Below are 15,073 nucleotides of genomic sequence, written 5' to 3'. Positions count from 1 at the left end.
AGACTGTTAGCGCCCTCTGGTGGTTGTTTAACAGAACACAGTCTTGGCATTAGAAATGTCTGAAGATAAATAACAGTGATGGTTTCTACATAAACAGAGTCTCCCTGAAGCACAGTTTAGAACTGTGAGCCTCTGAGCTAAAAGGACGACATGACTGATGTCAGAAAAGTGCAAAAGCTCCTTCTATAAAGCAGCACAAACTGACAGAGTGGCAGTGGTTCAGAATTTCAGTATTTGCCCACAAATCACAGGATCACTGGTTAAAACTTCCTCCAGTGTTTCCTCCGTCAGATGTTTCTGAACAGCAGAGCCGTCCTCTAACAGGAGCGAGTGTCCTAAAGAAAACAGAAATAAAACAAAAGGTCACAAAAATATCATTAAGACATGTCATGTGTTCTTCAGTTCATAACAGTTTAAAAGAATAAATCTGTTTGTTTTAGTCCCTGCGCCCCCTCTGGAGCAGGTTTTAACTCTGGACTCAGCTCAGGTGTTTCCAGGTTTAACTCTGTGAGTGAAACATGAGATGAATTCTTGTACCTTGTTTCTTGGAAGCTCGGATTACAGCTGCACAGATGATGAACAAAGAGCCAATGATGATGAAGATGATGGTGATGGAGCCCATCATGACTCCGTAGAAGATGAACAGACCAGAGTTCTCATGTTTAGCGCCCCCTGCAGCAAAAAAATGAATTTATGAACAAGTCAGAATGAAACTGCAGATGCATCCAAAAGACAAAATATGTTAAATGTTAAAGGTCCTCAAAATGGCATCCATAACTGGAGAGGTTTATATGAAGAATTATTTGGTGTAATTCCATGGCTTGGCTGCTCTTGTGGCTGCCTGCCTCACACACTGTGCAGATTATGAAACGTTTTGTTTTTTGAGCTCAGTTTTTTTAACATCTGTTGAGGGATTTTAACCAATGAAGAAGTGCAGCTCAAAGGACACGAGTGAGAGACTGCTGGACTGTGTGAAATGAACTTTGTTTTTCTCTATCCATCCATCCATTTTCTTCCGCTTATCTGGGACCGGGTCACAGGGGCTTTAGTCTAAGCAGGGACTCCCAGACTTCCTTCACCACAGACATGTCCTCCAGCTCCTCCGGGGAAACCCCGAGGTGTTCCCAGGCCAGTCGAGAGACATAGTCCCTCCAGTGTGTCCTGGGTCTTCCCCGGGCCTCCTCCCGGCGGGACATGTCCGGAACACCTCCCGAGGGAGACGTCCAGGAGGCATCCGGAACAGATGCCCGAGCCTCAACTGGCTCCTCTCGACGAGGTGACATTCCATGTCCCCAGAGCCACAGTCTCCATGTCCGGAGATCTGGTCGTCGAGGCCCCCGCCGTCGACTGCTGCTCAGATCTCTCTGCACCGGCCCCATATGGATCCTCCCGCAGGTGTGGGCCCTTCCGTGGGCCCACCACCTGCGGGAGGAGTTTTTCTCGTACAATAAAATATTTGTTTTGAACTGTTAATTGCCACGGCAAAAATCCTCACTTTTCATCATTGTGAAACCCATGGATAGACTCAGGTACAACGATAAACCACTTCCTACAGATGTGTTTCCCACGTTCAAGTGTGGAGGCTTTGAAGACAAAAAGAAACATCTGGTCTCATAATACGACCCGAGTGAAGTTACCATGACTCTCCACTGAAGTTTGCCTCTTCAGAAAAATGTGACCAACAGGTCACATCATTTACCCCAAAACTTCACACCGACCGTGGGAATAGTTTTATTCGACACTGGGATTTATCTACATTATTCTACATTACACTTCGCTGCTATGGCCTGTACATGTGTTGAACATACATAAAGTTTCAAACATTATTGCTGAAATAGGTCCATGGAGCATCAGCACAAAACAGATTTGTTGCATTTCTCACTGACCTTCTTGTATTTCTCCTGATCTTCTGTATTCTTCTGATCTTCTTGTGATCCAGGCAGGGCTGGAGCTGGAGTAGACCTTCTGTTTGAAGTCACGTTTATCTCAAAATACACTGTGGAGTTTGAGAAAGTCAAGTCCAGAAGATTCATGACATTTACAGAAGAGCAGCAAAACTTACCAGTAGAAATAAACCTCCAGCCTCCTTTCGGCGTGGTCACCATCACACAGCGATACTTCCCCGAGTCGAGGGCTGTGAGGCGGGTAAGGAGGAGCTGCACCTGCCCCTGTTTCAGAGCTTCTCTGTGGAGCTTCACTCTGCCTCTGAACTGTGCGTCCTGATCCTCTATGATCTCCACTCCACTTACCACGTGCAGTACAAACTTCTCTGGTTCTGTCAGGAGTCTGCAGTTCATGTGGAGCTCAGACAGGTCCATGTTGTTCGGCCTGTTTAACTCTACGGTGATGTTGGTGCCCTCCTCTGCCGAATAGAAGATGCTTTTCACACTGGACTGAGCTGGAACGAAAAGTTTGTTAAAACTGATCAATGTTTATTTAAGGCCCATATTACACTATTTTCTGATCTGTCCACAAACATATAGTTAGGACGCCTGCCCTGCACCTGTCTCGGCCTCCACCTGCCTCGGCCTGCACTCCCCGTTTGTTATTTGTTGTCTCTCATTTGCGTGTGCTGCCGGTGTCCTGGCCCTGATTGGTGAGTTGCATCTCTTCTCTGCTGGGTTGGATTCTGTTTCCTGCTGCAGTGGTTGGAGGACTGACTGATGCTCCTCCGATCCCCTGACTGAACCTTCACCCAGTAAAAGTGCCGTGCTCCTGCTCGTCCTGCAGCTGAACTACAGCATGAGCTTCCACCTTCCGTACTAGACCTGTCTCCCATTTGCCTTCTGTTGAATGTAACGGTGGCCCCATCCACACTAGTGTGTATGTGAGTAGTGTTGTTGTGGGTGCAGGGTTCGTTCACACTAATCCGATGGAAAACATCTCCAGAGTCTGAACGATCTGGTGCCTCCAGCTCCACGAGTTCATGTTGGTCTAGATGTGATGGGGACTGTGTGACTCCTGAAAACTCTGATACTCTGATGTAGGAGCTGGAGTCTCGTCCTGATTGGACACGTCACTGGTGACTCGCTCCTTCTGATTCTCTGGGTTTGTGACATCGTCATGTGACGATATTGTGGAAAACAGTTTAAACAAACCAGAGACAAACGGAGAAACAGCCGAGATACAACTACTATGCTCGTCTTAAAATCCACTGTTATGTTCAGTAACAACTGAACCTCGTCATTGGTCCATGAAAAGACTGTTTCACTCTTGTCATCCTCCTCAGCTCGAACATCGGCTGCTGCAGACACGGTGCTCCTCTTCCTTGTTTTTACCGCCCATGTGACGTTGTGAGGCCAGACTAGTCATGTGACTAATGTTTCAGGCAGATTCGCGTTACTGTGTGGAGGGAAGACTTTGATAATAAACACAGAAATGACACAAATCGTTTTTGATACGGTGATTTGTTTCAGTGTAAATGTGACCTGTGTAATGTGAGACACTAGACACCTGTTGTTTGTGACGGCCTTTTCTTTAATCTGAAGTTATCAACTTGGAGATATTGTTAAGTTGTATTGGGAATTTCTGATATAAAGTCTTGTAAATGGTCACAATTTTCTATAGCACTTTCCACCTTCAAGGCTCAAAGCGCTTTACAACAAGGAACCACTCACCCATTCACACACACATTCATACACCAGTGTACACAGACACTGTGGGCAAGGTGGGTTAAGTGTCTTGCCCAAGGACACAATGACAGCATTCATCTGTGGGAGCTGGAATCACACCAGCAACCTGTGGGTCAGTGGATCTGACGCTCACCAATGATGTTTATGTCAAGAGCTGGAATCAAACTGCCAACCTTCAGATCAGTGGGCGAATGCTCCACCAACTGAACTACTGCCCCCCAGGTTTTAGACAGTTTTACTGTCTAAAAACTTTTGTTGTTGTTGTTGTATTTATTTTATAAAAGCCACTTCATTTAAATCACATCTAATTTGTGTTACTTTCCTTTGTCAATACCATAAACAGACCTGAACTTGTGTTTTGTTTCATTCACATGTTTAACACATAAACCTGCACGTTTAGGTTCTTCTCTCAGAGTGAAACACTCTGTACCACCTTGTGATGTCATCATGTGGTGATACACGAAGTGTTCCACTTTTTAAACTCCACACACCTTCACCAGAATCATCTGAATCATTTCTGTCCTTGAATTTTTTTTAACCAATCTCTACTAAATTAAAGGTAAAAGGAACTGTTCATTTGAAAAAAACAAAAACAAACGACCACTTCATGACATCACAAGGTGGACCAGAGCATTTGGAGCTTTGTAAATGGACACAGACTGTTCAGTCCAATCTACAGGTTTTATAAACATTACACTTTCCAAAATGCTGCACAGACAAATGACAATAATAAAGAGAGTAGATCATAAATAAAAACAATAAATAAAAACATTAAAATAAAGCTAAAAGATTTATTAAAGCTAAAAATGTTTAAATAAATCAAATAAAAATAAAAGACACAGGGGACCACACAACTCACACAGTGTTAAAAGGCAGAGAAACAGTCCACCAGAGGGAGCTGTTTGACAAGAGAGAATGTGTGAATGAAACAAACACAAGTCCAGGAGAGTTTCTGATGAGGAAACAGCGTCAGAACACGACTCAGATCTCACAAGAGTCTGTTTAGTGAAATGTTCCACACTCACCTGAGAGACGAGTCAGACCGAGCAGCAGGAGCCAGAGCAACATCATCCACAGAACTCCATTCCCAGAGCTCTACAAACACACACACCACACTTTTAGTTCAGTTTGTGCTGTTTAAACCGTTTCTTTCCTTTTCAGACTCTTTTTTGACAGTGAGTGTGTTTACAGCACATCAGTGTCTCGGTTATGATCAAGTTTTTTGGTCCCCTGGTTTCTTCATGGTGCATGTAAACGCAGTGTCCCGGTTTCAGTGTGAAGGTTATTAGAAACTGGGATACTGTAGCTGGTATATTCCGATAGTAACTGGAATACTGTGGAATGTAAACGCAGTATCCCAGTTAATGCAACATAAAGTTGAGTCACATGTGTCCAGAAGACAAACACTTTCCAGTTTTTTTTATAACAACAGAAGCGACATAAATAAAGTGACCAACATAAATAAAGTGACCGACATGAATAAAGTGACTACATAACTAAAGTGACCAACATAAATAAAGTGATCGACATAAATAAAGTGACCAACAAATAAAGTGATCGACATAAATAAAGTGACCGACATAAATAAAGTGACCAACATAAATAAAGTGATCGACATAAATAAAGTGACCAACATAGAAGTGATCGACAAATTAAATAAATGACTAAATAAAGTTGACGTAAATAAGTGACCAACATGAATAAAGTGATCGACATAAATAAAGTGATCAACATAAATAAAGTGATCGACATAAATAAAGTGACCAACATAAATAAAGTGATCGACATAAATAAAGGACAACATAAAGTGATCGAATAAATAAAGTGACCGACATAAAAAAAAGTGACCAACATAAATAAAGTGACCGACATGAATAAAGTGATTGACATAAATAAAGTGATTGACATAAATAAAGTGATCGACATAAATAAAGTGATCAACATAATTAAAGTGATCGACATAAATAAAGTGACTGACGTAAATAAAGTGACCGACATAAATAAAGTGACCGACATGAATAAAGTGACCAACATAAAGTGATCGACATAAATAAAGTGATCAACATAAATAAAGTGATTGATATAAATAAAGTGACCAACATGAATAAAGTGACTGATGTAAATAAAGTGATCGACATAAATAAAGTGACAGACATAAATAAAGTGACCGGCATAAATAAAGTGATCAACGGTTCATTTAAAAAAAAATTAAAATTTGGAATTAACACTAAAATTTAGTAAATGAAGTAAAATTAAAACATTATTTATAAATAGGCATGGTTTTATTTACAAAGAAAAGGAAATTTATACTGTTATTACAGAGTGGACAGAAGAGAAAAGAATATTGTATGTAACTGTGATTTCTTTGTAAATTGTTATTTTTTGTATAATGCTCTTGTACAATTAAAGTTAATCAGCAGTAGCAGAAATTCAAAGCAACAGAAACTAACATCTTCTTTATTTAGTTTATTTCCCACACTAATATTTAAACTGTTAGCTGTGGTTGTGCGGCCCACTGCCTGCCACAAAGGAAAGAAGAAACTATGATCAACAAGATCAGACTATGAAAGTTGTCTGATTTTGTGATTTATAATGTGTGGTTCAGGTAAAAAACAGCTTCCAATTCAAACCACAGTCTGCTACAAACACACTAACAGACAGACACACCCAGACACACCCCTATACATACACACACACACACACACACACACACACACACACACACACACACACACACACACACACACACACACACACACACACACACATACACACACACATACACACACACACACACACACACACACACACACACACACACACACACACACACACACACACACACACACACACACACACACACACACACACATACACACACACACACATACACAGACACACATACACATACACACACATACACACACACACATACATACACACACATACACACACACAGACACACACACACACACACACACACACACACACATACACAGACACACACACACACACACACATACATACATACACACACACATACACACACACACACACACACACACACACACACACACACACACACACACACACACACACACACATACACATACACATACACACACTTTGCTCCTGGTATATGAAATTCCCGGCAGGTCCTGACCCGGCCCGGCTGGTGGAGCTGGTGGAGCTGGTGGAGGTGGTGAGATGTGCCCACAGGAGTTTTGGTTTTGTTTGTATTTTGAATGTTTTTACTCAACTGAAATGAGAAAAATAGAATGAAACTGTTCAAAAATGCAGTGACACAAGTGAAATGTGCTGGTTTCACTGTTCACACTGTTGCAAACATTTGGAAATAGAATCAAAGAAGCACTGGCAATAGAATTACGCAGCAATAATAACTAACAATGAATAATAATACAGGTTCATACATCTGCAAAATAACCACAAGTTTAAACTCAGAAGCAAGAATCATTTAAAATATTTTAGAACGATAAAATTTCTTTCTCGTTATTTACAGCAGCTTCAAATTCTGCACAGCAAAAACAGTTTGTGGTTACGAGTCAATGTCAGTTAGAGATGAGGGTGTTGCAATGTTTCCTGTCTTTATACACACTGGGTTGTTTTTTGGTTAGAGTTTGCAGTTACAACATAAACATATTTTATCATTTGACTTCATGCCTGGACTAAAGCTGCGTTGCTTTTATTTTAGATGTGTTTTTTAATGACATTTTTAGTTTGGCAACTTCCGTTTTTCATTGCTTAGACATAAACTCTTCTCTAGTCTGAGCAGCGTCACAACAATGAGTGTGTTCACATGCACATCAGTATTCCAGTTATGATCCATATCCTGGTTATGTCAGTATTCGTGTTACTGTGTTTACATGCGCACTGAGAAACCGGGACACTCATATCCACATCTACATGATCAAATGGAGTGTCCCGGTTTCTTGACATAATCTTACAAATGCACAAGCGCAAAAATTTACTTAAATCAATTTAATAAACCAGGAAAAATACAAACCGTGAGCTCCTTTAGTGTCAGAAGCTCAGGAGGTTTAACCAGCGGTGAGGAGCTGTGAGAATCAAACAATCCACTGCACACATCAAACCTACAGATTCTTCATTAAAATCTTCTGCATAAATAAACTCAACTTTACAACATATAAACCAGAACCACTGTAGAGCCACATCAGCCCATTTGATCAGATCATTCAGCTCTGATCACATTTGTTTACGTTTTACAGAAACGAAACTTAAAACCGCATCGCTAATTAGCATAAACTGCTAGCGCTGATAAAAACAGCTGCTCCTTGTGCCGCTGATGTGATCAGCTTGTTTCGGACTAAACGACACGACTCTGTGGATTATGTGTGTTCTTTCTGTGACAGAAGAGGTGCTGATGATGGTGAGTCTGTTCTGTGTGTTTACAGTACAGGAGATAGTTCATGTTTTAGCTTTTCAGTGATCACACGAGTGCAGGTCATGTGCAGGTTTAGAGCAGCTCTTAATTTTACAGTCATTTCACTCGTGTGGTCACTTTATTTATGTTGGTCACTTTATTTATGTTGGTCACTTTATTTATGTCCTGGGGTGGGTGCTCGACGGCAAGCGTCTGGTGGCCGTGCAAAGCCCGAACGAGTGACGTGGGGCGGCCCTTCCGTAGACCCACCACCTGCGGGAGGAGCCATATAGGGCTGCTGCGGAGAGATCTGGGCAGCAGTCGAAGACGGGGGCCTCGACGACCAGATCTCCGGACATGGAGACTGTGGCTCTGGGGACATGGAATGTCACCTCGCTGGGGGGGAAGGAGCCTGAGCTTGTGCGGGAGGTTGAGCGTTACCGACTAGATATAGTCGGCCTCACCTCCACGCACAGTTTGGGCTCTGGAACCCAACTCCTTGAGAGGGGCTGGACTCTCCATTTCTCTGGCGTTGGCCGCGGGGAGCGGCGGCGGGCTGGTGTGGGCTCATTGCCCCACAGCTCAGTCGCTGTGTGTTGGAGTTCACCCCGGTGAACGAGAGGGTCGCGTCCCTGCGCCTTCGGGTCGGGGACAGGTCTCTCACTGTGGTGTCGGCCTACGGGCCGAACAGCAGTGCAGAGTACTCGAGTACCCGGCCTTCTTGGAGTCCTTGGGAGGGGTACTAGACAGTGCACCGACCGGGGACTCCGTTGTTCTACTGGGGACTTCAACGCCCACGTGGGCAACGACGGTGACACTTGGAGAGGGGTGATTGGGAGGAACGGCCTCCCCGATCTGAACCCGAGCGGTGTTTTGTTATTGGACTTCTGTGCTAGTCACAGTTTGTCCATAACGAACACCATGTTCGAGCACAAGGGTGTCCATAAGTGCACGTGGCACCAGGACACCCTAGGCCGGAGGTCGATGATCGACTTTGTAGTCGTGTCATCTGATCTCCGGCCGCGTGTCTTGGACACTCGGGTGAAGAGAGGGGCTGAGCTGTCAACTGATCACCACCTGGTTGTGAGTTGGGTTCACTGGTGAAGGAGGAAGCCGGAAAGACCTGGCAGGCCCAAGCGTGTAGTGAGGGTCTGCTGGGAACATCTAAACTGAAGAAGGAGTCCTTTCGGGCCTTGCTGGCTTGGGGGATTCCTGAGGCAGCTGACGGGTACCGACGGGCCAAGCGTGCTGCAGTCCGTGTGGTTGCAGAGGCAAAAACTCGGAGCTGGGAGGAGTTCGGGGAGGCCATGGAGAAGGACTATTGACTGGGGATGTGGTCGGATGGCGGACTGGGGTGGCTGGGGACTCGGAGGCGGACTCATCCATCACCCTGGCTGAAGTCACTGAGGGGGTTGGAAAGCTCCTTGGTGGCAAAGCTCCGGGGTTGGATGAGATCCGCCCTGAGTACCTTAAGTCTCTGGATGTTGTGGGTCTTGGCTGATACGCCTCTTCAACATCGCGTGGCGGTCGGGGACAGTACCTCTGGACTGGCAAACCGGGGTGGTGGTCCCTCTGTATAAGAAGGGGGACCGGAGGGTGTGTTCCAACTATAGGGGGATCACACTCCTCAGCCTTCCCGGTAAGGTCTATGCCAGGGTACTGGAGAGGAGAATCCGGTTGATAGTCGAACCTCGAATCCAGGTGGAGCAGTCTATCGGAATAAACCAGCTACAGTGTCCCAGTTTCTAATAACCGGGACACTGAAACCGGGATACTGTGTTTACATGCACCATGAAGAAACTCAAAAAACCCGATCATAACCAGGATACTGACGTGCATGTATACGCACTCAATGAGATTTAATGATTTTTGTCAAGAAATACAATTAATATTCTGCAGAATTGAGTTAAAAATTAAAAACAGAACCACAAAGAAACAACACAGGTCTGTTCTGGATGAGCTCATTTTGATCAGTCCCAAGTTCTACAGATTTACTGAAAGAACTATATTATTTTACTCTCATTTTCACAACCGTTCACCTCGTCATGAGTATGCCGACTTTATTGCTGTATTGTTTTATTGTAGTGTGTGTAAGGTGTTGTCTACTTTCTTCATAACCACAGATCAAACTGTTAAAGGTGTCATGGCTGGTGCTCCCCTCCCTGTGTGTGTGTGTGTGTGTTTGGGCGGAGTCTCCTGGTCCTGATTCATCGCACCTGCAAGCAATCAAGAGCCACTACTTGACACCTGCTCACCTGTGAGACTCTGCCAGATTGTTTCCTACCTGCACACGGTGAACCTCTTGGCTCCTAGATTCTACGTTTTTGCTGCTTGCCTTTTGCCAAACATTTTTCTTACTTGCGTTCTCTGCCCTTCAGTGATCCCTGCCGTCTCCAGCCCTGCTCCAGCCCTGCTCCAAGCCCTGCTTCTGCCCTGCTCCAAGCCCTGCTTCTGCCCTGCTCCAGCCCCTGCTCCAGCCCTGCTCCAGCCCTGCTCCAGCCCTGCTCCAGCCCTGCTCCAGCTCCGCTCCTGTCCTGCTTCTGCCCTGCTCCAAGCCCTGCTTCTGCCCTCATTTTGCCCTTTGTAAAATAAATTCTCCTTTTCCATTTTTTAACCGGTCTGAAGTCCATTTTTGGGTCCCTCCATTGTTGCGCCATAACAAAAGGGAAATGACGCAAACGCTGAGGAGCCCAACTGTGTATTTTTTTCTTCTTGATAAACTACTAAATAATAAACTACTAAATAATAAACTACTAAAGCACTGATTATTTTACCAAAGTGTGGACACACTTTTTCAATCGTGTTTCTTAATCCGTGTGTCGTTCATTCATTTGTTTTTCAGAATAAAACCAAAACAAAACTGAACCAGGACTAAATCAGGACTAAAACAGGACTAAATCAGGACTGAACCAGAACTGAACCAGGACTAAACCAGAACTAAAACTGGACTAAAACTGGACTGAACCAGGAGTAAAACTGGACTAAAACTGGACTAATCCAGGACTAAACCAGGACTAAAACAGAACTGAACCAGGACTATGCCAGGTCTAAAACAGGACTGAACCAGAACTGAACCTGGACTAAAACAGGACTAAACCAGGTCTAAAATAGGACTAAAACAGGACTAAACCAGGACTAAACCAGGTCTAAAACAGTGAAAACTCACTGAAGCATCAACTCTCAAGGACACCTTTGGAATGTAGTGAACAAAAATACAACGAAGGTGCTTGTTTTTGTAAACGCTCTCAAACTAAAAAGCTGTTTTGTTCATATTTCAAATGTTGTTAATCAACTTAAATTTGAAAAATAGTATGAAACTGCTCAAAAATGCAGTGAAACTATGTAAACTCAACTATTAAACACAAATCAGGATCAATATTTTCAATCAAATACACTCACTCTATGTTCATGAGGATGTTTTGGCTGTGAAAATGAGTTTAAAAAGTACTTACAAGTTTTATTCTGGCATCTCAAAATATTCACACCGACGTTGACACTGACATCTGTTTTTTCCTCTTCGAGCAAAGTTGCATGTATAGTGCTGCGACTGTGAAAGGAGGAGCAAATGTGGTTGTGCAGGTTCTTCATTTCAAAAGTGAAACCTTCCGTCTTTGTTTCCTCTTTGTGCAGAAATCACGCCATCTGCTGGTCATAGATGTCATTGATTTGTCTGTAAGTTTCCGCTCAAGGCTGAGGTACACGTATATTAAATACTGCAATTATGTATTTGTTTGAATATCACACAATGAGTTAATGCTTAACCAGTGAAAGCTGATATATATGTTTAAAGGTGCCACTGTGTGAAGACATATTTGTTTTTAAGGTATTCCCTTTGCAGAGATGAAGGTTCTGTATTTTTAAGGAAATTCTTTACAGAGCAGCTGCAGTGGAGTCATTTTGGCTGGAACCGCGCCTAAATAGACTTGGCTGTAATGTAAACTTGGCTGTCATCTGTCACAGTTCTGTCTTTTTGTTTACTTGTTTTCCCCAGTCCAGTTCCATTTCTCAGTCTGTTCCGGTCCTCCTTTTGCCACCTCCCTCCTTTCCCTACAGCTGCCCCTCATTTTGTAATCAGCCCAGGCCCAGTCTATATATACTCCCTCTGCTCCCTCAGTCTTTGCCTGATTGTCGACCTGTCAAGACATACACTCAAGCTTTCCCTGAACCTCTGTATCTCTGTACCCTGTTGTTTGCATTTAGTGCAATTCTGATTTATTTCCTTGTTGACCTTACCTGCTTCTGTGTTTATTTCCCAGCTTATTTTCCTTGTAGACTATTTCCCAGTTTCTGGATGATATTTTCGTTCACGTTTGACATCATATACTCCTTTGTTGTTGTCAGTCTGATTTATTAAATATTGTATAAACATATTTATCTTTACCTGTTAAAGGACACTTTCTGTTATTCAATTAAGCCTTTGTTTGCCTGCACAATTGTGTTGCATTTGAGTCCAATTCACCTGCGTGATATCATCCCCTTATTGTAAAGGACAACGGAGATGCTTCAGGGAGAATCGAGGGCGTGAACCTGCTCAACATGTGTTTGAATATTCATGCTGACGTTTTATGTGTCTGGGTTGAGGGAAACTCAATGATGTAAGTCCTGTGTAGCTGTAGGTCATCAGGGACAACGATTTGACCCAGAGCTCTGAAGTAGAATTGTACTGAATAGGGAATAAATTCTTTGTGATTTTAATTGATTGATTCCAGTCGTTATTTTCTCCGATAGAACACGCTAACAAGGCAAAGCAAGTTTATTGGAACAGCTGAAATAAAAATCAGCATCAAAACATTTAAATGCGTCGGAAATTCATGAACATCTCACACTTGTAGAACTGAAGAACGATCTGGTGAAAGAGTCATGCTCGATTAATATCTATTGTATAAGATTAAAGTCACGACTAATATCCAAATCTCACGGTACGATATTTATTTTAGATTTTTTGTGGAGGCAAAACTGTTAATATTCTTCTTTTTCCTCTTAAAATGCCTTGACAAAATTTTATCCAAAGAACTAAGAGTTAAAAGTGTTAGAACTGTTATTTCTTCTTGTCGTCTGCACTGAAATGGAGCAAAGGATCATGGTCTATGTAGTTCCTCTGTGTTTTTTTTTTAGCTGTTGCTGCATCAAAACTCTTCATTTAAACAAAGAACTCTCATAATTCGATATATTGTGAAGGGCCTCGATATTATTGTGAGAACTTAGACGATACGAAATCATGATATTTCAGTTATTGTTACATATCTACTTGTGACACTGTAAATACTAATGACGGGCGAATGGAGCCTTGTGAAGCATCGACACCTCAGTCGCAATTTTGTCTCAAATGGTTCGACGTGTCTGAGGCCTCAGAGAAACACTGACCTCTAGTGGACAAATTTAACCATTGCAAACGAGCACACGACCCACAATACAATAATACAATAATAATGATGATTTAAAATAATATGTAAAGAGCAACATAAATAACATGCTGTAAATAAGAAAATGACAGGTGACCTTGTTAGGTGGAATTAGGTCAAAGTGATCCCAAACCATGGATAGATGCCATTGAAAATGAAACAAATGCCAAAAGTCGCCAAAATCACCACTAACATCACACAAAACTCCTCACTACCCAACATTTTTAACAAATATTGGTACATCTTTTGATGGATTCAACATTTATATTAATCTCACTGTGTATGTAATGGTAATGTAATCTTCACTTTTGTTATTTAATCATATTATAATCAATGTATCAATATGTGCACTTAAACGATTCTGTTTCTGAGTATTGCAGATTTCATGAGTTTGCAGAAGGTCACGAAGTCCTATCAAATTCAATAACAGGAAACATCTTGGGCGACCATTGCTTGAGGAGGATAAAACTAAGGAGGATGAAATGAGGAGGGCAGACTGACCTTAACTCTGGCCTGAATACTGTATTGAAGTGTTATTTTTGTTTTTCCTGTAAGCAAAAAGGAACTACTCATGTCGTAATGTTTTGCATGTTCCCCCTCCCGTTCTGAGATGAGTAGTTCCCATTGTAACTAGGGGTCCTAATACTGAATAAAAGGCGTGGAGAAACGAGAGGAGACTTTAGAGAGTATTTGAGAGAACAGCAAGTTACATGTAACTAAAGTCCTTCTCTCGGTTACTCCCTCCACGCGTGTAAAAGATATTAATCTCTTGTCTTCTCTCCTGTTATTGAATATTGAGTATAGGTGTAAAGGTGAACCTATCATCTTTTATACTGTAGCAGTTTAGCGCTTGTCAAACCATGGAAGTGCACTGAACACTCTGAAGCTCTGAACCAATCGCAGAGCGGAACATTCGCCAAACCAATGAAACGCTTCAAGGGGAGCAGCAGGAGGAGGGGCCGACACTTCCACACTTCAGTCACATGAGTAGCTGCTGCTGAGACGAGCTCTGAGGCAGTGCTTCGGAGCAATTTGTTTCAGAAAGAACGAGACGTGCTCCAGAGCTCCGACTCATTTGCCCGTCACAAGTAAATACCTAACGCTTTGCTCTGTTGAAGAGTGTGAGTGTGTGTGTGTGTGTGCGTTTGTCTGAGAGTGAACAGTGTGAATAGTTTTTATTGTTGACTATAATTGCGTTGTATAATTTATTCTGTGAAGCAGGGAGTGCAGATGGAAACAAGCTGTGTCTTAGAGGTGTAAAACTGCGTTCAGACCCGAGCGTCAGGGCGTCCATTTCACACACAGAGTCTATGTGGAGGCATGTCTGGCGTCCTGTGGTTTTGCGGCGCCTATCTAGTGTCGATGTGGCATGTCTTGAGCATTCTGGCATCAACACTCTAGACGTGCGTCAAGGGGTCAGAAGTTGAAAATGCTGAACTTTTCACATTGGATGCGCAGCGTTAACCAATCAGGGACGAGTATCCAGAGACATAGTGACATTATTAGAAGGAGAAGAAAGAGAAAGACCCAGGAACCGGGGCCAGAAGCCACAAACATTAGCGGAGGATAAATATATATGCCGCAATCACAGAGCCACCAGGACTAGACCAGGACTGGACCAGGACTGGACCAGGACT

The 15,073-nt window shown here is 42.9% G+C and overlaps 1 protein-coding gene across 1 annotated transcript in view; it reads right to left on the bottom strand.

Annotated features, from left to right (window-relative positions):
* Window positions 1-17: 17 nt before the first annotated feature.
* LOC110173596 (uncharacterized) overlaps window positions 18-15,073 on the bottom strand; it is a 29,520-nt gene continuing 14,464 nt past the window's right edge. Inside the window, exons 5-6 of the mRNA XM_055156264.1 lie at window positions 538-672; window positions 18-335 (exon numbers count right to left, since the gene is read on the bottom strand). Coding sequence (XP_055012239.1) covers window positions 220-335; window positions 538-672 — 251 coding nt within the window. The 3' untranslated portion in view covers window positions 18-219. The remainder of the gene's footprint in view (window positions 336-537; window positions 673-15,073) is intronic.

This window comes from Boleophthalmus pectinirostris, unplaced genomic scaffold, assembly GCF_026225935.1.
Source record: "Boleophthalmus pectinirostris isolate CB_2022bp ecotype Guang Dong unplaced genomic scaffold, ASM2622593v1 HiC_scaffold_20, whole genome shotgun sequence".
In the NCBI taxonomy this organism is placed as follows: Eukaryota; Metazoa; Chordata; class Actinopteri; order Gobiiformes; family Gobiidae; genus Boleophthalmus; species Boleophthalmus pectinirostris.
Note: the sequence above shows the minus strand (reverse complement) of the source record. Positions and strands in the feature narration are given on the sequence as shown.